The sequence below is a fragment of the Elephantulus edwardii genome, unplaced genomic scaffold, assembly GCF_000299155.1.
Source record: "Elephantulus edwardii isolate Elephantulus edwardi_28Jun2011 unplaced genomic scaffold, EleEdw1.0 scaffold00166, whole genome shotgun sequence".
NCBI classification, from domain to species: Eukaryota; Metazoa; Chordata; class Mammalia; order Macroscelidea; family Macroscelididae; genus Elephantulus; species Elephantulus edwardii.
Window position 1 is genome coordinate 4,386,956 of NW_006399916.1, and position 23,157 is coordinate 4,410,112.

Below are 23,157 nucleotides of genomic sequence, written 5' to 3' on the forward strand. Positions count from 1 at the left end.
AGCCAGGAAATCAAAAAACGTATTGCGATGGGAAAGTCTGCTATTAGGGACCTCTCTAAAGTACTCAAGAGCAACGGTGTGTCTCTGGAGACTAAGGTGCGTCTAATACAGGCCATGGTCTTTGCAATCACTTTTATGCATCAGAGATTTGGACAATGACTAGGGAGGTTAGAAGGAAAATTGATGCCTTTGAGCTGTGGTGCTGGAGAAGAGTATTGAATGTACCATGGGCTGCCAAGAAAACAAACAGATTCACCCTGGAGAGAGTTAAACCAAGCTACTCCTTGGAGGCAAGGATTCTGGGGCTTCGTCTGACATACTTTGGACATATTATAAGGAGGGACAGGTCCTTGGAGGGGACATCATGCTTGGGAGGGTGGAGGGACAGCGCAGGAGGGAAAGACCCTCTATGAGGTGGATTGATTCAGTGACTGGGGTAATTGGGATGGGTGTGTCAGAGGCAGTGTGGTTGGCACAGGATAGAGTAGGGTTTAGGGCTATTCTACATAGGGTCGCTATGAGTCACAAACAACTCAACAGCACATAACAACAACAACAACAACAACAACATGCCTGATTCAAGTCATGGTATTTTCAGTTAGTCATATCTAGGTAAAAGATGGACAATCAATATGGAAAAGCAAAGAATAGTTGATGCCTTTCAATTGTGGTGTTGAGAAGAATACAGACTATCTCCTGGATTGCCAAAAGGACATAATAATCTGTCTTGGATGAAGTGTAATCAGGCAAGGATGGTGATACTTTCTCTCACATAATTTGGGCATGTTGTCGGGGGGGAGGGGAGGATCCCTGGAAAAAGACATTATTCCTGAAAAGTTGGAGGGTCAGAGAAAGAGAAGACTACAAAGAGATGAGCTGCACCTCCCATGCCCCTCACAGTGTGCTCAGCAGACAGAACTCCCTCCAGAGGCTCTGCTGGATCCTAGAAGACGCAGTTCCCTGTGGCACCGATGGCCCAAATCTGGAGAAGCTGCATTATCTATGGAATGCATGTGTTTAAAGTTAATGATAAACAAATTCTTTCATGTAGCCTTGCTCAGATCAATCATTTACCTGGAAGGCATTCTCCAGTACTGTCCGGGAGGCCATTTTCTTCTCCCTGGAAACCAAAAAGCAACATTCATTAGAGCCATACCCACAGTGGGACACAGACAGCACTGATTTTTTCCAAAACCTAAGGAAAACAGGTTCTGAGCAAACCCTGCTTCCCTTTGGGGCTTTTGTCTGACCTCTCACTGGGCTGGGTCCCTGGTACCCAGGACAGTGCTTGGCACACACCAGACATGCAAAGTTGTTGCTATTAGTGCCACTGAGTGGCCTGCACATCAGAACCTCGTCCTTTCCTGCTTCATTCCAACATGCTCGAGGCCACTGTTCCAATCACTGTGTCAATCCGGCTTGTTGACTGTGTCAATCCGGCTTGTGGAGGGTCTTCTTTCTCTAACCGTTCACCTTTCCCAGCATGATGTCTCTTTCCAAGGACTGGACCCTCCTGACATCATACCCAAAATATGTGAGATAAAATTCCACCATCCTCACCTCCAAGGAGAACTCTGGTTGTATTTCCTCCAAGATCTATTTGTTCTTATGGCAGTCCATAGGATATTCAGTGAGGACCCTTCTTCTTTATTGACTGTCTAACTTCCCGATGCATAGAAAGGCCTGGATCAGGTGTATCTTATTCTTTAAACTGACATCAGTTCATGTTAACATCTTAGAGAGGTCCATGACTGTGGTACACACTGGACATGTAATACGGCTCTCTTTGTTAGGTGTTGACAACTCACAGCTGCCCTGCGACCAAAAGACCCGAGCCCGCTTTTTCCTGCGCCAGCCTCACCATCTCTGCTATGCTCGAGCCCACTGTCACAATCATCGTGCTGATCCACCTTGTTGGGGACATTCTCTTCCTCTGACCCTTCGCCTTTTCCAGCATGATATCTCTTTCCAAGGACTGGGCCCTTCTGACAACATGCCCCAAGTACGTGAGATGAAGCTTCACCATCCTCGCCTCTGAGCAGCACCCTGGCTGCACCTCCTCCAAGACAGATTTCATCGGTTTTTTTTTAGTTCAAGGGGCATTAGTACTCTTTACCAGTATCACAATTCAAGTGTTTCAATTCTTCTTTGACATTAGTGAGATATGTAAGAGATACTTGATAAATGAGGTATGGTCCCTATGAAAGTGCAGGGGAGCCCTTGTGGCTTAATCCATTGGAGTTGTGATGCTATACCAAAGACTGTCCCTTTGGCAGTTCATATCCACCAACCACCCTACAGCAGGAAGATGGGCCATCTCCTCCCATGCCTTTAGGAACCTGAAACCCAATGAAGGGTCAGCTGTTAGTTGGTTCCAACTCGACAGGAGAGAGTGAAGGAGGGAGGGATTAAAGTATAACGAGCCCGGCGGTGCCATGGGTTAAGGCCTGGTCTGCTAATTGAACCCCTGAACCATTCCACAGAAGATGAAGACGTCTGTATGGCATTGGGATCCTACAGGGCAGAGTTCATGCACAAGATGGTGTACTGCTGTTTCCTTTTTCTTTTTAGATTTGGTTCTCTCTCTACTCTGTGGTATTGGAGAAGAGTACTCAATACCCTACACACCGCCAAAAGACAAACAAGTCTGTCTTCGAGTAAGACTAACCAAAGTGTTTCTGAAAGACAAGGATGGTGAGAGGTCATCTCACACACTCTGGACATGTTGTCAGGGAAGGCCAGTCCTTGGAAAGGCTGTCATGCTGGGTCAGAGAAAGAGCGGAAGACCCTCAGGGAGACGGATCGACACAGCAACCGTAATGGTGGACTCCAGTGTGTTAGAGATGAGGAGGGTGCCACAGGACAGCGCAGTGCTCAGACGCCTTCACAGGGTCACTAGGAGTTGTAGTCAATTCTATGGCACCTAACAACATACAATAAAGATTTTTTTATTATTATTAAGGATAGTTTCATCCTTTCCTTTCCCCTCCCTTCATTAAGGACAGCACAGCACTGTGAAAAGAATGTAGGCATTGTGATCAGACCTGTCTGTGAGTCTTGCCTCCACTAGCTTCAGGGACAAAGGTCACAGGGCCACCATGAGCTGTGGTTGATTTGATGGCACTGAACAGCTACAACACCACTTGAGTTAGGCCTGGGTTTCCATTCTCCGTCTAGGACATCATCCTTTCCCTGGTCTGTTGCACCTCTGGATTTAAGTGTGTTTACAAAATGACAGAAACAAACAGCTCAAGAGAAGTGTCTAAATCTACTGAGACTTAATTGGGTTTCTGTCACAAGATCATCAGAGAAGCAGCTCGTTTGACTGGGATGTTGCTGGCATTACTGACATGTCCTGTAGTGTACGTGACTGCGAGGGATGCTCTGACCTGCTCGGAGAGGGTGAGTTTTCTTAATGAAGTCAGCACAGGACACCAATCTCATATGTTGTGTTTGCACCATCTTCATACAACAGAGATCCCTCTTTGAAACTAACGCGTCTGCTGAAGGAGCACTAGATGGGGGTTTGAAGCCTGGGCTTTGGTAGCTGCACCGATTGCCTCAGTCACTGAGTGACTGAGGGGATGCTGGATTAGGATCTCTTTCAGGTGCTCTATTTGAAGGTGTTGGGGCTTTATCCTTTCAAATAAGCTAAATGCATGGTTTGGTTGAGTTTTGAATAGTTTCCTCTCTTTTAAGAAGCTATTTCTCACCCAGCTCATAAATTACCACGTGCCAGCCCTGCATATAGACTTATCTAATCACAAGCCTCATTTTTTTTTGCACACAAGAAATAATCTCATGTCTTTAGCAGCTATGGTTCCCCCTGCCTTCAGCTAATTGGAACAGATATGTCTTGGAAAAGGTGCAGTCAGAGTGCTCCTTGGAGGCAAAGATGATAAACCTTCATCTCACATACTTTGGGCATGTTACCAGGAGAGGCTACTCCTTGGAGACGGATGTCAAGTTTGGCAAGGTGGAGGGTAGGCAAAAGGGAGGAAGACCCTCAACCGGATGGACTGACAGTGACTGCAGCAATGTGCTGAGTGCATCAGAGATTTTGAGTACGGCACAGGATCGGATCTGATGTTCAGATCTATGGTTCGTAAGTTCACTATGAGCTGTACTCAACGAAAGCTAACAACAGCAATCAGAGCAATTCTTCTGTTTGAATTGTCTTCCCTGCTACTGCTGCTGCTGGAACAAAACCCAGTTGCTCATTATAGTCAAGCAGCTTCTGTATCTGAAGTCTTGTTGTTGCTGCTGTTTGGTGCTGTCAAGTCGACGATGACTTGTAGCAATCCTAAGAACAGAACTGAACCTTGCCCAGGATGTGGCACCATCTCGTCATCCCGGATACTCGAGCCTGTGTTACAGTCACTGTGTCGATCCGTTCCCTTGAGGTCTTCCTCTCTCTCACTGACCCTCCACCCTTCCCAGCACTTTCTCCAGGCACTGGCTGCCCCTTACAACATGCCCACAGTGTGTGAGATGACGTTTCACCGTCCTTGCCTCTGAAGAGCACTAGAGTTGAACTTGCTCCAAGAGAAACGTGTTCCTTTGGCAGTCCCTGGGGTAGTCAGTACTCTTTCTCCAACATCACAACTCAAAGGCAGCCATTCTTCTGTCATCCTGATTCACTGTCCAACTTTCAGATGCACAGACTGTAAGTGAAAAGGCTATGGCTCGGATCAGGGGCACCTCGGTCTTTAAACTGACGTCCTTGTTCTTTAGCACATTTACCTTATTTAGTACTTATTTAGGGAGGAGGGGGTGTGTGAGAGAGAGATATTAGAGAAGAGGCAAAGAGAAGGAGTGAGTGTTAGTCTGTGTGGAAGATTACAGAACATCTCTGAAAGGATAAGAACTTCCCGTCTGCAGTCTTCTGCTTTTACAAGGCTAACCACAGCAGCTCCCAGGGCCGCTGTCCCCACAACATTCACCCCCCAGCAGGTCGTGTGGAGTCCTGCCTGCACACAGCTGCGAGCCCCCAGCAGGATCAGGCAGGCATGCCACATGACGGGAACAGTCCCCAGGGAAATGGAGACCGAACTAGAGAGGCAGAAACAGTACTTCAGGCTGCCAAGGTACAGATCTGGTATTCATAGGGTCACTATGAGGAATGGTCAACTCAATGCACCTAACCATAACCACCCCCAGCAGGCACTGGTCAGTGGTGTGGATGGATGGACACACATAGCATTCTTTTTCTTTTAGTTTTATGTGTTAGCAGCTAAATGTGTATCAGAAAATGGACTTTCTGGTGGTTTATTTCTCTCTGAGAAAAGTTACTGGATTTCCCCCAACTTGACGTTGGTGACGAATATAGCCTCTCCTACCGTTGTTCTCACCAGATGGGCCATGCTTGCCTCTTTCCTGTGCAGTGTCTTGGGTATACTACCCCCTAGGAAACAGTCATGCATGTTTTCCCATCCTTTGCCAAATCACATTACCTTAGAGTATCTGTTAAAGACTGTTGAACAGAACTTAAAGCAAGGAATATAAGATTCTATTAAATAATTTTCTTTAATAGAGGTAATGTTTACTTATGTAAAGGAAAAGAAGACAGATTTAAAAATATTGTGGGGTTCTGTGTGTTGGTTTTTTCCTATTCATAAGGTGTTTATTGAGCACAAGCTTCACAAGTGAGTGTGTGAATAGGACAAGCTGGGCCTGGCAGTTAGGTGGGCAGGTAAGAAAGGACCTGAAGACCCTTTTTCCCCACAGGAGCTGTTTCAACTATGCTGTCAGGCTTTGTTCCCCAATAGCCCCTGGGGCCTCAAGTTCAGCCTGGGTCTCCATTCCCTTGTGAAAGCGGGGCTCCAGGATCCTCCCTGTGCTAGCCTCCAGTGCAGAAGTGAAGGGACTACAGGACGGAGGTGAGGGTTCTGAAAACTTCCCGGCACCTTTGGAACCTGCACCTCCTTTGTGGTGGTGCCCTGGGTACTGTGTCTTCAGTTTGTCCAGCCGGACAAGCTTCTTGCCAGCTGAGCTGTGGGTGGTGTAGCTGTAGACAGAGGTGTAGCCCTGTCTGGGGAGCAGGCAGAAGTGGCAGGTGTGGGCACACGTAATAGCACTGGATGGGGCATGGCACCTGGCTGGCCCCATCTTTGAGCACGTGGGACTGGTAGATGGCCCAGGACTCACTGCTGTGTTTATAGAAGAAACACAGGAGTTCGGGAGTCAGCGAGGATTCTGGGCTGGGTCTCCAATCTGCTAGAGCTGGAACTGGCTCTGGCTGGGGGTCCAGCCTGGTCTTGGGCTCCTTCTTCTCATGCAGAGCCCCATCAGGCTTGCCAAACCCGGGGAGTCTGTCTACAAGTTGAAAGTGCTCATAGCTGCAGGTCAGGCAGAGGGCACAGAGAGACAGGACTGTTGTTTTGAGGTGTCATCCAGTGCAGTAGAATGCCTAGCAACACTGTGAATAACAGATCACAACCCTGTCCCATCCTGCTCCACTCTCATGCTCACACCCACTGCTGCAGTCACTGTGTCACGCCACCTTGTGGAGGGTCTTCTTCTCTATCTCTGACCCTCCACCTTCCCCAGCATGGTGTCTGTTTCCAAGGACTGGTCAATCTTGACAGCATACCCAAAGTGTATGAGATGCAGTTTCACCAACCTTGCCTTTAAGCATCACCCTGGTCACAGACTTGTTGCTTCTGGCAGTCCATTCAGTACTCTTCCTCAGCACAGTGATTCAGAGTCATCAATTCTTCTTTGGTCTGTCTTACTCACTGTCCAACTTTTAGATGCATATGAGTAAAATACTATGGCTTGAGTCACCTGAACTTTAGTCAAAATACATACCTAATGATTAATATCACCAAATGGTATATTCCAAGCAAAGGAACAGCTGAGTCATATGGAATTTCTGCGTTCAGCTTTTTGAGGAAGCAACAAACTGCCTTCCAGAATGGTGTACCATTTTACAGTCCCGCCAACAGTGTGTAAGAGTTCCTAGCTCTCCACATCCTCTCCAACATTTATTACTTTCTGTCTTGTTAAACTTTGCCACTGCTACTGGAGTGAGATGATATCTCATTGTAGTTTTGATTTGCCTCTCTTATTGCCAGTGATTTGGAGCATTTCTTCATATGTCAGTTGGCCATTTGGATATCTTCCTTTGTGAAAATTCTTTCCATGTCTTTTGCCCATTTTGTAATTGGGTTATCTGTTTTCTTCTTGTGGAGGCCCTAGTGTATTCTATAAACTTTCAATATGAGACTCTTGTCTAAGATGGTATTGCCAAATGTTTGTTCCCAGTTGGTAGGTTTTCTTTTCACCCTGTTGGAAAAAAACTTTTGATGGGCACAGGGATCTAAGCTTCAGAATCCTTGCCTCCAAGGAGCAGTCCAGTTTAACCCTCTCCAGGATTAACTTGTTTGTTCTCCTAGCAGTCCATGATATAATTCAATACTCTTCTCCAGCACCACAGCTCAAAGGCATCAACTCTCCTTCTATCATCCCTAGTCACTGTCTGGCTCTCTAACGCATAGCAAGTAATTGCAAAGACCATAGCCTGTATCAGGTGCACCTTAGTCTCCAGACTGACATCGTCACTCTTCAGTACTTTGGTGAGGTCTCTGACAGCAGACTTTCCCAATGCAATGCTTCTTTTAATTTCCCAGCTGCTAGTACCAAGAGTGTTGATTGTAGAGCCAAACAAACCGACACTTTCAACAATCTTAATCTCTTCACCATCTATCATGATGCTGACAATCGGCCCAGTGGTGAGAATCTTTGTTTTCTTGATGTTGAGCTTCAATCTATATTGAAGGCTGTAGTCCTTGACCTTCTGCAGCAAGTGCTTCAGGTCCTCCTCAGTTTCAGCAAGCAGAGTTGTGTCATCTGCACAAAGCAGATTGTTGATGTGTCTATCTCCAATCCTGATGCCACACTTCTCCTCATAGAGCCCAGCCTCTCGGATAATCTATTCTGCATATAGATTGAAAAGATATGGAGGTAGGACACATCCTTGACACACACCCTTCCCAATTTTGAACCATGCAGTGTTTCCTTGCTCTGTTCTGATGACTGCCTCCTGGTTCAAGTAAAGGTTTTGCATAAAATTTAAAAAGAAATATATCACCAAATGAAAGGGAGAAGCTGCTGTTTTATCTGTTGACAGTCTAGCAACAACTAATTAAAGTCTTTGGAATTAAGCCAGTCATTCAAAAACAAAGTTCCTTGTCAGGGTACAGAGAGTAAATGGGGGGGGGGACACCCATTGCATTCTGAAGCCACAATTCCACAGGCATGCTCATATATTGAGAATATTGTAGAAAAAAACAGGATGGCAGCCTAGATAGACATGACCCATCTATTTTAAGCCAGAAATCGTAATGATTACTTAAGTCCCAAGAACTTGGGACTTAATCTTGGGCCAGTGCAAAGCCAGGAAGTTTGAATCCGCCGGCTGTTCCATGAAAGAAAGCCGGTTAATCTCTGCCTGTGAAATTAAAACCTCTGAAAACCTGCTGGAGAGTCAGCTATGAGTCACAATACTCAAAGGCCAATGAGCAAGTGAGTACTGATTCCCCAAAAGTTTTGATGGTGTAGCGGGCACTTGGCCATTTACTGAAAGGTCAGTGGTTTGACACCACCAGCTGCTCCATGGGAGAAAGATGTGGCAATCTGTTTTATGATACAATCTTGGAAACTGCCTGGGGCACAATGGTCATGCACTAGGTCCTGAGCTGGAAATGAGTTCACAACAGTGGGTAAGAATGAGTTGCCAGCGGAACAGGAATCTTAGATCTCAACACACACACACACACACACACACACACACCCCCTTAGGTGTGACCCTGACTTGTCTCTGTCTCTCACACACCTCTTAGGTGTGACCCTCACCTGTGACATGGACTCCTACATCACCTCCTTCCTTTTCTGTCCTTGTCACTCTGATCTCTTAGCATTGTCTCTTGTTATTATGACTGATGGCCCTCTAGGCCCTTTCGTTTGTGACCTATCTCCTAAGCTCTGTGCCACCCATTGCAATTCAGACAAGTGGCTTGGCTTTGTGGGTCCTGACAATATAAGTGGGCCTCAGGCTTGGAGTCCCAGCTTGAGCAGTGGGCCTCTTTAAATGCAAGGCTCAGGTCTGTTGTTCACATGGTTGCTATGAGTCACTGTCAACTTCATGGCACCTAACAAAAGCATCAGCAAAGCACTTGCTTCTCTTTCTTGCCTTGCCTATATCTGGGAAGATCTGAGGCTTTCCTATAGTGCTGGTAATGATCAAGTTCAACATTACTGTTAGTTGCTGTCAGTTGACCCCAGGTTCATGGCATCCCCATGCCCAACACAATGAAATTCTGCTCAGTCTGGCATCATCACCACAGTCAGTTGTGAAACAGACTGTGTGATCCACAGTCTGGTTTTGGAAGGAGATTGAGAACCCTTTCTTTCCATCCCATCTTAGTCCAGAATCCCCCTGAAGCCTCTTAAGGTCTTAACAGCTTGAGGCCTCCCTGGCAGAAGGGTGCCGGCTGTGTCTCTACATGGAAAATGTGATTAAAGCTACTAGGATACAACTGATATAAAGAGATACTGATGCTTGCTTCAAATAGGACTGAGGAGAAGTTGGCAAAATCTCACCCAGCAGCCTTGCTGGCCTGGCTGGATAATGTCGCACTGAACTACAAGCTTAAAATAATTAAGTACGTTCTAATAACAGGGAACCGTGCTTGCTGTAGATGCTATCTTATGTAAATCAGCCCACCAGGCCCTTACCTGCAGCCCTTGACAGGCAACAATCCTTTCAAGCTCCAACAAGATCTGTCTCATAGATTACTGAGTCCTTTTGCTTCTCCTCTAAAGGCAAATCAAACAGTTCTTACTTCATCCCTAATGGGAAGTTAGGAGATCATGGAATCCATTCCAATGGGTAACATCAGAAGACAGGGGGAAAAAAGATTCACTACTGGTTTCCAGCGATCACCCGGCCAAGGCAGGGAGCCCTGGTGATGAGGAATTGTGCTGCCAACCCAAAGGTACACAGTGTGATCCAGCAGCTACTCTCTGAGGAAGGACTGGCAAACTCCTCCAGTGTTATTTACTGCCTCGGAAAACCTGCTAGAGGGTCAGCTGTGGGTGGGTTCTGACTTTATGAAACTCAACAACGAGGTCATAACAGGGTTCTTGACACAGAGCTGCCTGGACATTCAGAGATGGGAGAAGGACCTCTAAAACCTTTCCATCCCATTACTGTGGAAGCTCCTCATTCTATCCCAGGAATGCAGACATTGTTAAGTCCATGTGACATCACTAAGTGTGACATCATTCTCCTGATCTCTCTGTTCTGCTCAGCCACCTTCCACATCAGACTCTAGAGCTGCTTGTCACATCCTTAGTCACATGGTCTAGGATACTGCATTACATCAGAGACATCAACCACTTACTAGTAAGTGAAAAGTAAATGGATAGTGTCTGAGTAAACTGGCAGACTAGACAGCAGTTCAGGCCCTCTTCACCTAACCAGAAAACAAAGATAACAGATACACATGATAATTCTGGAACTTCCTGTTTAAAAAGAAAAGGCAAGGAAGTACTTTAAATACAGACCCATGGAAGAAAAGGAATGGAAACACCAAATAAGGAGATTGATGTAATATGAAACCTTAAACAGTGAAGTGTGTCCATTCTGAAGAGATGTATATTTAGCATAGGGAGCTCTGGTGAGCTAGTGGTGAGGAGCTGCGTTGTCAACCTGAAGGCATGAGGTTCAAATCCACCAGTTGCTCTGTCAACTCCCATGTGATCAGATGCCTCTGAAAAAACCCACTGGAGGGTCAGCTATGGGTCAGTTCTATCTCACTGGTACATAACAATAACAACCACCTCAGGATAGGAACTTGGGACTGCAATGGTATACATGCCAACAATTAGATGATGATGGGGAAGAAATCAGCAGTGTCCAGCCACACACACCCACCTCCCACAGTTTCACCCACCAGGCAAGACTAAAGACCGGCTACTGCTCCACCTGGTCTGTACAAGACTGCAAACAGCATCAGCCCAGTCTGCCCTCAGCTACTACTCTACATAATGGTGAACTGAGAACTGCACATAAACCCTCATCAGATCAGGAGGTGCAACATTAGGACCAGCAAGCAGCACAACTCTACACAGCTCAATCAGATAAAACAAAACAAACAAAAGACACCACTACCTAATGTCTAAGTTGTTATGTGCCGTCGAGTCGCCTGCGACTCATAGTGGCTCTATGCACAACAGCCCTAAACTCCGTTGTATCCTGAGCCAATCTTATTGTCTCTGACACACCTACCCCATTACCCCAGTCAATGAATCAATCCATCTTATAGAGGGTCTTCCCCTCCTGCGCTGTTCCTCCACCCTCCCAAGCATGATGTCCCTCTCCAAGGACAATCTGGATAATCTGTTCCGTATATATATTATAGGGAAACCCTATGAACAAGGAGAGGAAGAAAGGCACCCAAGTGTCGAGGACTCTCCTTCATAGGGTTGTTATGAGTCGCCTGTGACTCGACGGCATTTAACAACAACAACAACAACATATAGATTATAAAGGTATGGAGATAGGACACATCACTGGTATATAACCTTCCCAATTTTGAACCATGCAGTACTTCCTTGCTCTTTTCTGATGACTGCCTCCTGGTCCAAGTATAGGTTTCTCATTAGCACAATCAAGTATTCTGGGATTCACATTCTTCTCAGAGTTAGCCAAAGTTTGTTGTGATGCACACAGTCAAACACCTTTGCATAATCAATGAAACACAAACACAAAAGGAATGTCTATTCCTTTGGTACTCCCTGCTCTCAGCCAAGATCCATCTAACATTAACTACAATATCCCTACTACCACAACCGCTTCTAAACCCAGCCTACACACTTCTGGCAGTTCTCAGTTGATGTGCTGTTCCAGTCATGTTTGGATAATCTTCAGTAAAATCTTGCTTGCATGTGATATCAACGATATTGTTCAATAATTTCCACACTCTGTCAGATCACCTTTCTTTGTTATGGGGACAAATAGAGATCTCTTCCAGTCAGTTGGCCAAGTGGTTGTCCTCCAGATTTCTTGGCACAACTTGGTAAGCACATCTAGAGCAGCATGTTTGTTGAGATATGACAATTTGGTATACCATCAAATGGAGGTAGTAGATAACTTTAAATGAGTCAACCAAACAAGATGCAATGGAATAAAAAAGTGATTAACATACAGAACCAGAAATTCTTTCACAGGATGAAATGCTATTGGGACTTCCTGACAAGGAATGCAAAACCACGGTATTTAAGGGTCTCCATCAGATGAAGAGAAGTTCAATGAAATGACAGACAAAATCCTGGAAAACACGGACAAAATTCTAGGCAAGCGTAAAAAAATAATTCAAGACAAAAATACATTAAACGTTAGAAGGAATACAAAGTCAGCAAGCTGAAATTCAGAACATTAAGACTTAAATTTCAGAAACACAGAACACATTAGAAGGACAAGAGCAGAAGTGAAGCAATGGAACACACCTTAGTGAGAAGAAGGCTAAATCCTTTAATAGTTAGAGGAACCATTAAAAAAAAAGGAAAATTAAGAAAGCATAAAAATTATGTGAGACAATGTCAAGAGGAATAATTTATGTATAATTATAGTCCTAGAATGGGAAAAGACAAAAAAAAGCACAGATTTAATAATTGAAGATTTGCTGAAAGAGAACTTTCCAAATATAAAGAACAAAGGAGAAAATATGCATTCAAAGAGCTGAGTGAACCTCAAACAGGACAGACCCTAAGAGAAATACACCAAAAAATAATAAAATTTTTCAAAATAAAAGACAAAGAATACTGAAAGCAGCTCAGGAAAAATGAAGAGTCAGCTACAAGAGAGAAACAGTAAGACTAAGCTTTCCTTTCTCAGCAGAAACCATCAGGAAAGAAATCAATTGAACAACATATACAAAACTCTGAAGGAGGAGGAAACTGCCAACAAGGAATTCTATACCCAGCAAAACTGTCCATTAAAAAAATTAGGAATGAAATTAGGAATTTTGGGAACAAGAGAAACTAAGGGAATGTGTGAAAACTAGATCAACTCTTCAAGAAACACTAAAGGAAGCTCTTTGGACCAAAAAGCTACAAACAACAGATAACAAACTAAAATTAGCATATATAATGATATAATTTAGAAACTGATGCAGACACTGAAATTTCAAAGTATGAACTCACTCACTGCTGTTGAGTTGGAAGTGACTCAGGCTGACCCTCCATAGTGTTTCTGAGGGTATAAACTAGATGGGCGGAGAGTGTTCATCTTTTCTCCCTCAGAGCTGCTCGTGGATTCAAACCACCAGAAAGATGCTGCCTTTGGACTAGCAGTGCAACTCCCTGCAGACTGCACTGCCAGAAGCCCCTGTAACAAATGAGAACAACCACAACGAAAGAGGGAAAAGGAAAATGGTTATAGAACTTCTAAATGAAACTCAGAATAAAATAGTAACTGATATTGTAACCCCCATGAAAACTAGTCAACCGCCTCAGCAAAATAAAACAAAAGGAAAAGCATAAGGCGTATAAATGGCATATACCAAAGCAAGAACAACAAGCAGAAAGAAATTATAAAGGCCATAAGCAAAAGAAACTCAGCCCAGAAAAACAGAGGGAACAAAAATACTAGCAACAGCACAAAAGAGAGTGCAGCAAAATGGCAGCAATAAAACTACAACAATCAATAATCACACCAAATACAAATGGATTAGATGCACTAGTCAAGAGAAACAACAGCAGAATGAGTAAGAAAACATGACCCAACATGCCGTCAACAGAGACACTTCTTAGACACAAGGACAAAGCCAGATTAAAAAATCTAAGGGTGGCGAAAATATATCAAGCAAATGGCAATCAAAAAGAACAGGGGTGGTAATATTAATATCTGATAGACTCCAAGACAAAAACCAGCATAAAAGAAAAGGAACTGATATATAATATCAAAGAGTCAGCTGATCAAGAGGACATTGTTGTTGTTGAGATGTGTCATCGAGTCACCTGCAACTCATAGCGACCCTATGAAAACAGCCCTAAACCCTGTGTATCCATCCTGTGCCTGTCTCACTGTCTCCAACACACCTACCCCCATTACCCTAGTCACTGAATCAATCCACCTCATAGAAGGTCTTCTTCTCCTGCGCTGTCCATCTACCCTGCCAAGCATGATGTCTCTCTCCAAGCATTGGTCCCTCCTTGAAACACGTCCAAAGTATGTCAGATGAAGCTTCAGAATCCTCGCCTCCAAGGAGCAGCCTGGCTTTACCCTCTCCAGGACAAACCTGTTCGTTCTCTCAGCAGTCCATGGTATATTCAATACTCTTCTCCAACACTACAGCTCAAAGGCATCAATTCTCCTTCTATCATTCCTAGTCATTGTCCAGCTCTCTGATACATAGTAAGTGATTGCAAAGACCATGGCCTGTATCAGGCGCACCTTAGTATAATTAAAATCTATGTACCCAATGACAGAGATGCAAGATACATAAAGCAAACTAACACATGGTTGTTGTTGTTAGATGCTGCTGAGTAGAATACGTACAACTCATAACAACTCTAGGATCAAAAGATCTGAAAAAGATCAAAAGATCCTATTCTGTGCCATCCTCACGCTTTCTGGCACTCTGAAGCAGTCACTGTGTCCATTCATCTGGTTGAGGGTCTTCCTCTCCTTTGTTTATTTTCCACCATTCCAAACCAACTGGAATATGTTGACATACATAAAACATCCACCTAACTAAAGCATACCATACATTGTTCTGTGGTGCATATGGAACATTCTCCATAGAGACTATATGTTAGATCACAGAGCGAGTCTTAATAAATTAATAAAAAACAAACCCTGAAATATTACAAAAGCATCTGCTCAGACTACAATGCTATACAATTAGAAATCAGTAACAAGGAGATCAAGAAAAAATATCAAGTATATGGAAACCAAGTACTACCTTGCTTTAATACTATTGAGTAAGAGAAAAAATCAAAAAGGGAAATAACTTCTTGAAACAAATAAGAGTAAAAATATAATAAGCCAGAATCTTTGAAACACAGTGAAAGCAGTTACTCAGAGGTCAAAATTTGTACTAACAAACACACACTTAAAAAAAAGAAGAAAGAACCAAAATCAACACCTTAGCCTATCACCTATGACAATTAGAAAAAGAAACAGCAAGTGAAGCCCATGGTTTTCAGATGAGACAAAATAATAAAGATGATGGCTGAAAGAAATGAAACAGAAAAGCAGTAGAAAGAAATAACAAGATTAGAAATTGATTCTTTGAAGGGATTAATACAATTGACAAGGTCTTGGCAAATCTAACAAAGGAAAAGGAGAAGGTACAAATAAGACAGGTAAGTAATGAGATAAATGTCCCAACAGAACCAACAAAATGCAAACTACATTAACAAAATTCTATAAAGTAAACCCAGACTTGAAAATCTAGAAGAAATGGACATAGTTTTTAGAAACTCACTGCCTACTTTAACACAGATGTAGCAAATTTGAACAGACTCCTAATCAATAATATATTGGAAGTTCTACCTAGAGCAATACAAAAAAAAAAAAGGAAATAAAAGCTCTCCAAATTGACCAGAAGTAAAACCCTATTTACAGATGATATAATCGTATCATATACTGAAAATTCCAAAGACTTGACAAGAAAATTACTGGATCTAATCTGTGAACTTTGATAAAAATAAAGATAGTTATAGAAAGGCTCCAGGCCTTTTGTTCATAGGGTCGCTATGAGTCATGCTCAACTTGATGGCAATCATCAATAACAACAACACAATTGACCAATTCAGCAAAGTGGCAGGTTACATGAGCAACTCACAAAATTCAGTCTGCTCAGGAGTCCAGAACTAAGGCTGCATAATAGGTTGGTGGACCTGAGGGGAGGGATTGCAAAACAATGAAAGAATTTTACTTTTCAAAGAGAAGAGTGTACTGGGGTGGGGAGTGGGCAGGGAGAAAAGTGCAACAATGAATGAGTGGAAATCCAAAGTCTCTCTAAATTTTCATTAAAATGAATAATAATAAGAATAATAATAGAAAATTCAGTCTGGTTCTTCTGCAGAAGTAAAGAGAATTCAGAAAATAAGGAAAACAATACCATTTACAACAGCTACTCCAAAGATGAAATATTTAGGAACAAATCTAATCAGAGATAAAAAAGACCTATACAAAGAAACCTATGAACACTACCAAAAAAGACTTACATTAATAGAAAAACACATTGTGCTAATGGGCTGGACACTAAAACATTGTGAAAATGGCTGCACTACCAAAAGGAAGCTACAAATGCAATGCAGTAATTTTCCAGACTCCATCAGTTTTCAAAGAGATGGGAAAAGGCCAAATTTCATATGGAAAGGAATAAAACCCATCCCAAACCCTACTACACAGCCACAAGTAATCAAAGCAGCTTGGTACTGGTTCAGTGACAGGAACAGAAAGCAATGGGACAGAACAGAGAACCCAGAAATAAACCCATCCACTTATGGACAACTTGCCCTGTCATCCTTATTAATTGTCTCTCAGATGTATAGCAGGTGACTGGAAAGACTCTGTCTTGAATCAGGCACACCTGAGTCTTGAAACTGACATCATTGATTTTCAGGACCCTAGAGAGATCCCTGACAGCAGACTTTCCCAATACTGTACACCTCCTGATCTCTTAACTGCATGTTCCAAGGTGTTGATTGTGGATCCAAGCCAGATAAAATCGTTGACAACTTCAATCTTTTCTCCATCTATGATACTGTTGCCTATTGTGCCAGTGGTGAGGACTTCTGTTTTCTTGATGCTGAGATGTAATTAATATTGAAGGCTGCAACCCTTGATCCTCTTCAGCAAATGCTTCAAGGCCCTCCTCACTTTCAGCAAGCAAGATTATGTCATCTACATGACACGGTTGTTGATGAGCCTTCCTCTAATCCTGATGTCAGGTTATTTTTTATAGAGTCCAGCTTCTTGAATGAATTGCTCAAAATACGGAATGAATAGGTATGGAGAAAGGATACAGTCCTGACACACACCTTTCCCAATTCTAAACCATACAATATGTATTCCCTTGTTCTGTTTGGACAACATCTTCCTGGTCTAGGTATAGATTTCAGGTAAGCATAATTAGGTGTTCTGGAATTCTCATTCTTCTCATGATTAGCCATACTTTTTTATGATCCACACAGTCAATGCCTTTGTATAGTCAATAAAACACAAACAGACATTCTGACATCAGCAGAAATATCCCTGCTGTCACAGCCTCTTCTAAACCCAGCTTGAAAGAAAAAGAAAAAAATAAATAAACCCAGCTTGAACTTCTGGTAGTTCTCTGTCAGTGTGCTGTTTTAACTGTATTTGGAGAATCTGCAATATTTTGCTTGTATGTGTTATTAATGTCAATAATTTACACATTCTGTTATATCATCTTTCTTGAATTTCCATATGAGTTGTGATGTTGGAGAACAGTACTAAATATCCCATGGACGGCCAAAAGAACAAACGAGTATGTCTTAGAGATGGTGCAGCCTGAGTGCTTCTTGAGGGCAAAGATGGTGAAGCTTCTCACATATTTCAGACATGCTGTTGGGAGAGGCTATTCCTTGGAGAGGGACATCATACTTGGAAAGTTTGAAGAAGAGGAAGATGCTCAATGAGATTAAGTGGTACAGTGGCAATGGATTAAAATGTGTGGAAGATGGTGAGGATGGCACACAATAGGACAGAGTTCAGATCTGTTGTTGATAGGATTGCCATAGTCATACTTGACTTGATGGCACTTAACAACAACAACTTTGACAAAGAGATAAAATCCAGTAAGTGGGGAATAGGCAGCCTCTCTGACAAATGATGATGCTAACACTGGATAACCATTCGCAGAAAACTGAAACAAGATTCATACCTCACACCAAATAAAACGCTAACTCAAGAGGGATACTAAAACTATAAATATCAAAGGAAAAACTGGAATAAATTAGAAGCCCTAAGTTACAGCATAAATAGACTATCAAATGTAATAGCAAATACACAAAAATAGAGGATAAACTGGACACGTTTATGTGCATCTAAAGACTTCTCCAAAAATAAACTTAGAGACAGAAAAAAAAATCTGGCAATGATATATCTGACAAAGGACTCATTTCTAAAATGTACAGTAAAGACTAATACTTCAACAAGAAAAAGGTAACCCAATTACAAAAAGGGCAAAGGACACAAATAGACACTTCACAAAAAAAAAAAAAGACACAGATTATCAATGAAGGGACAGCAGAAACCCCATTTTTATAAACCCCCATTAACGCTAGAGGCAGAAGCGGGCCATAAAAATTCTTAGCTTAGGGCAAACACGAGTGCCCCGGGTAAAGGCTGGTCTGTCCATGAAAAGTAAGAAATTAACTAGTGCCTACGTGACACAAAAAGAGTAAAGGTGGGCAAAGTAACCAGCCCATCAAAAGATGACCAAATGACTGATCCCCCGGCCCACCAATCTCTTTGCCCTAGCAGGGGCACTCAAGAAAAAGCTATAAAAGCAAGTGGGAGGGGAAACTCGGGGCTTTTTTCCTTCACCACCTTCCTGAGAAAGGAGAAAAGTCTCCACGCGTGGAAATAATATAATAAACACTCTTGAAATTTCAGACGTGTTTTTGCATTTCTTTGAGGGACATTTTGTGGGCACAACAATCAACAAACACAAGAAGAAAAAGTAACGCTCGTTAGCTATTCTTTTTCTCATCATTGTGAAGTTGGAACCAACCCACAGCTCCAGCAGGTTTTCACACACACAGGATGACCCTGCCCATCCTTCTTTCTCTTAGCTATTGATGAATTCAAACCACCAGAGGCTCCATTTTTGGATCAACAGTGAAACTCCCTACTAATTACCAGAACTCCCTAATTCATTCTAAGAGAGAGGTCAATCAGAACAACAATGAGATATCATCTCACTACAGCAAGAATAGCAACGTGCAACAAGATAGCAAATCAGAAATGCTGGCAGGGGTGTGGAGAGATTTGAACTCTCATACATTGTTCATTATTGTTGCTGATTGCCATTGAGTATAACTCATAGTAACCCTATGAACAAAAGGCCTTTCTATAACTATCATCAGTTATCCAAGTTCATAGGGTTTCCGGAGACATGTTGTTTAGGAAGCAGATGCCACTCCTGCTTCTTAACTTGTCTTAAACTGTGAGCTCCACAAAACTCTCTCCACCATGGGTAACCATTATGGTATTTGGCATCCCAATGGCACAACCACCCCAGGTTACCTCAGTACAGAGTATTACCACCTAGAAGAATGTTCCTCCAAAATATACTAACAAGCGACTTTTAAATACAAAGGCCCTCCCCAAGGTCTTGTTGACACTAAACAAGAGGCTTAAACAATAAAAAAAACCAACAAAAACCAATATAGTATGTTGCTGTTATGTGCCATTGAGTCGCCTGCTATGTATAGCGACCCTATGTACAGCAGCTCTGAACCCTTTTCTGTCCTGAGCTAGCCTCAGTAATTCTGACACACCAACTCCCATTGTCCCAGATACTGACTGCATCAATTCATCTCATCTGGGATCTTCCTCTCCTATGCTGTCCCTCCACCCTTCTGAGTATGATGTCCTTCTCCAAGGACCAATCTCTCCTGGCCATGTGCCCAGAGTATGTGAGATGGAGCTTCAAAATCCTAGCTTCCAAGGTGAGAGTTGGTTTCATCTTCTCCAAGACAAACCTATTTGTTTTCTTGGTGGTCCATAGTATGTTCAAGACTCTTCTCCAGCACCACAACTCAAAGGCATATATTCTTCTTCTGTCATCCTTACTTACTGTCCTCTCTGAAGCATAACAAGTAATTGAGAAGATCATGGCTTGGATTAGGTGCACCTTTGTATCTAGACTGACATAGTTGTTTTTCAGTATTCTGGAGAGGTCCATGACAGCAGATTTTCACAATGCAATTTGTCTTTTGATTTCCCAACTGCTGGTGTTAAGAGTGTTGATTGTGGAGCCAAGCAAACCATAATTGCTAACAACCTCAAGCTCTTCTCCATCTATCATGGTGCTGTCAATTGGCCCCATGGTGGGAATCTTTGTCTTCTTGAGGTTGAGCTTCAGTCCATATTGAAGACTACAGTCCTTGACCTTCAGCAGTAAGCACTTCAGGTCTTCTTCAGTTTCAGCAAGCAAGGTTTTGTCATCTGCATATTGTAGTTGTTGATGAGTCTTCCTCCAATCTTGGTATCACATTCCTCTTCATAAAGCCCTGATTCCTGAATGATCTGTTCTGCATACAGATTGAAAAGGTACAGAGACAGGATGCATCCTTGATGCACTCCTTTCTTGATTTTGAACCATGCAGTGTTTCCTTGCTCTTTCTGAGGATTGCTTCTTGGGCCAAGTATAGGTTTCACATGAGCACAAACAAGTGCTCTGAGATTCCCATTTTCCTCAAGGTTAGCTACAATTTCTTGTGACCCACACAGTCAAATGCCTTGGTATAGTCAATGAAACACAGATAGACATTCTTCTGGTACTCTCTGCTTTCTGCCAAGATCCATCTGACACTGGCATCTCCAGTGCCACAGCCTCTTCTAAACCCAGCTTTATTTCTGGTAGTTCTCTGTCAATGTATTGTTCCAATCATTTCTGGATAATTTTCAGCAGGATTTTGCTAGTGTGTGATATTGCTCAAAAATTTCCACACTCTGTCACGTCACCTTTTTTTGGATGGGAATTATGGATCTCTTTCAGTCAGTTGGCCAAGTAATTGCCATCCAGACTTCTTGGCACCACTTGGTGAGCACATCCAGGGTGGCATCTGTTTGCTTAAATATGTCAATTGTTGGTAGCAATGTAAATAGTACAATAATGGAAACTAGTTTGGTGTTTATTTAGAAAGCTTGGAATTTTAATGTTATTTGACCCAGCAGTCCCACTACTAGGTATAGATCCCCAAAAGATAAGAGCTGCAATACCAACTGATATACTCAGACCCGTGTTCATGTCAGCATTATGTGCAATACAGCAAAGAGTTGGAAATAGCCAAAGTGGATGAATGGATAAATAAACTCTGACATACTCACATAATGGAGCAGTATTATTCACTACTAAAAATTATCAATAATTTGTTAAACATAGCACATTAATGAATTTTGAACAAATATGCTCAGTAGTGCAAGTCAGTCACTAAAGGACAATTATAGTATAAGACTATTGCTTAGAAAAAGCTTAGGAAAAGTTTATAAATGGAATTGATCTTGGAAGGTGAACAGGGACAGGAACAGAAGGGGAGGGGAGTAAAATTAAGTAGATAAGTTGGATGAAGAATTTGGTGTGAGAACTTTGAAAAATGGCTTTTTTATTTATTGTGTTAGCTCCTGCTAGGGTCATGGTCTCCAGCTACCTCAACTGTTGTCACGTGGTATTGCAAATCATAAACAGCTGTGGGATCAATCAATATAAGAGAGAATGCTTTCCACACTTTGGAGACACTGAAGAGAGTGTGAAGAGACTATGGCAAGGTGTAGCCTGACAGAACATTGGAGAGAGAGCTAAAGTTAAAGATTTTGCTTGTGACTTCTATGAAGCAAAGATTGCTGAATAACCAGAGGTTTATTTGTGCTGCTTAACTAAACCTAGACTTTCACTTGTTGACTGAGAAGCTGTCTGAACTAATAGAGGAGTTGTGTCTTGCTGTTAAGTCTGGCTTGGGGCTGCTGTTCATTAAGCTAAACTTTAACTATGTGATAGCCTTTGTATCCCTCACACCCCAACCTACTTCCATAGTAAACCCCACAACTGTAAGTAAAGTCTGTGAGTCAATTTATAACAAACATTGGACCCAATCATTTGTAGAAATAGGTGCAATAGCATGGGGGCGGGGGGGGGGGCATGTCTGACCATGTAGTTATTTGTTTGGTACTATGTATATTATTCCTGAAACTGAGAAGGACCTGAAGTGCTTGCTGCAGAAGGCCAAGGATTGCTGTCTTCAATATGGATTGAAGCTCAACATCAAGAAAACAAAGATTCTCACCACTGGGCCAATTGGTAGCATCATGATAGATGGTGAAGAGATTGAGATTGTTAACAGCTTCAGTTTGCTTGGCTCTACAATCAACACTCTTGGTACCAGCAGCCAGGAAATTAAAAGACAAATTGCATTGGGAAAGTCTGCTGTCAGAGACTTCTCCAAGGTACTGAGGAGCAACAATGCCAGTCTGGAGACTAAGGTGTGCCTGATATAGGCCACGGTCTTTTCCATTACTTGCTATGTATCAGAGAGCTGGACAATGACTAGGGATGATAGGAGAGTTGATGCCTTTGAGCTTTGGTGCTGGAGAAGAGTATTAAATATACCATGGACTGCTAGGAAAACAAAGTACTTCCTGGAGAGGGTGAAACCAGGCTGCTCCTTGGAGGTATGGATCCTGAAGCTCTGTCTGACATACTTTGGACATGTTGTAAGGTGGGATCAGTCCTTGGAGAGGGACGTCATGCTTGGGAGGGTGGAGGGACAGTGCAGGAGAGGAAGACCTTTGATGAGATGGAGTGATTCCGTCACTGGGGTAATGGGGGTAGGTGTGTCAGAGACAATAAGGTTGGCAAGAGATAGACCAGGGTTTAGGGCTGTTATACACTGGATAGCTATGAGTCGCAAGTGACTCGAGGGCACATAACAACAACAACAATGGATGTTATTGTTGGGGACAGTTCCCTTTTATCAAGCAGGAAAAGTCAGACTCAACCTTCTCCATTTTACTACTGCTCCTTATATACAATGAGGAAGACATTATTCAATAAGAGTTTGATTAATATTGTAGCTCATTAATTATACTGGTCTCTCACTGCTGTCAACTCAGAACTGATTCTTAGTTGACCCTTCAGTGAGTTTTCAGAGGCAGTAAATAGTACGGGAGGAAACTGTCCATCTTTCACCTGTGAAGATGATGGACTCGAATTGCATTTGGGTTGGCAGCACAACTTCTTACCCATCCTTTCAATTAAATTGTTGTTGTTGGGTGCCACCAAGTTGGATCTGGCCCATAGCAGACCCTCCAGCAGGCTTTCAGAGGCAATAAATTACATGGGAATAGAAAGCCCATCATTCTCCCATGGAGCAGTTAGTGGGTTTGAA

At 42.7% G+C, this 23,157-nt stretch overlaps 1 protein-coding gene across 1 annotated transcript in view; it reads right to left on the reverse strand.

Moving 5' to 3' along the window:
• Positions 1-23,157, reverse strand: part of EDARADD (EDAR-associated death domain) — an 84,276-nt gene that overhangs the window by 26,165 nt on the left and 34,954 nt on the right. The window contains exons 2-3 of the mRNA XM_006895388.1: positions 6,095-6,315; positions 5,907-6,027 (exon numbers count right to left, since the gene is read on the reverse strand). Of these exons, the coding sequence (XP_006895450.1) occupies positions 5,907-6,027; positions 6,095-6,315 (342 nt within the window). The remainder of the gene's footprint in view (positions 1-5,906; positions 6,028-6,094; positions 6,316-23,157) is intronic.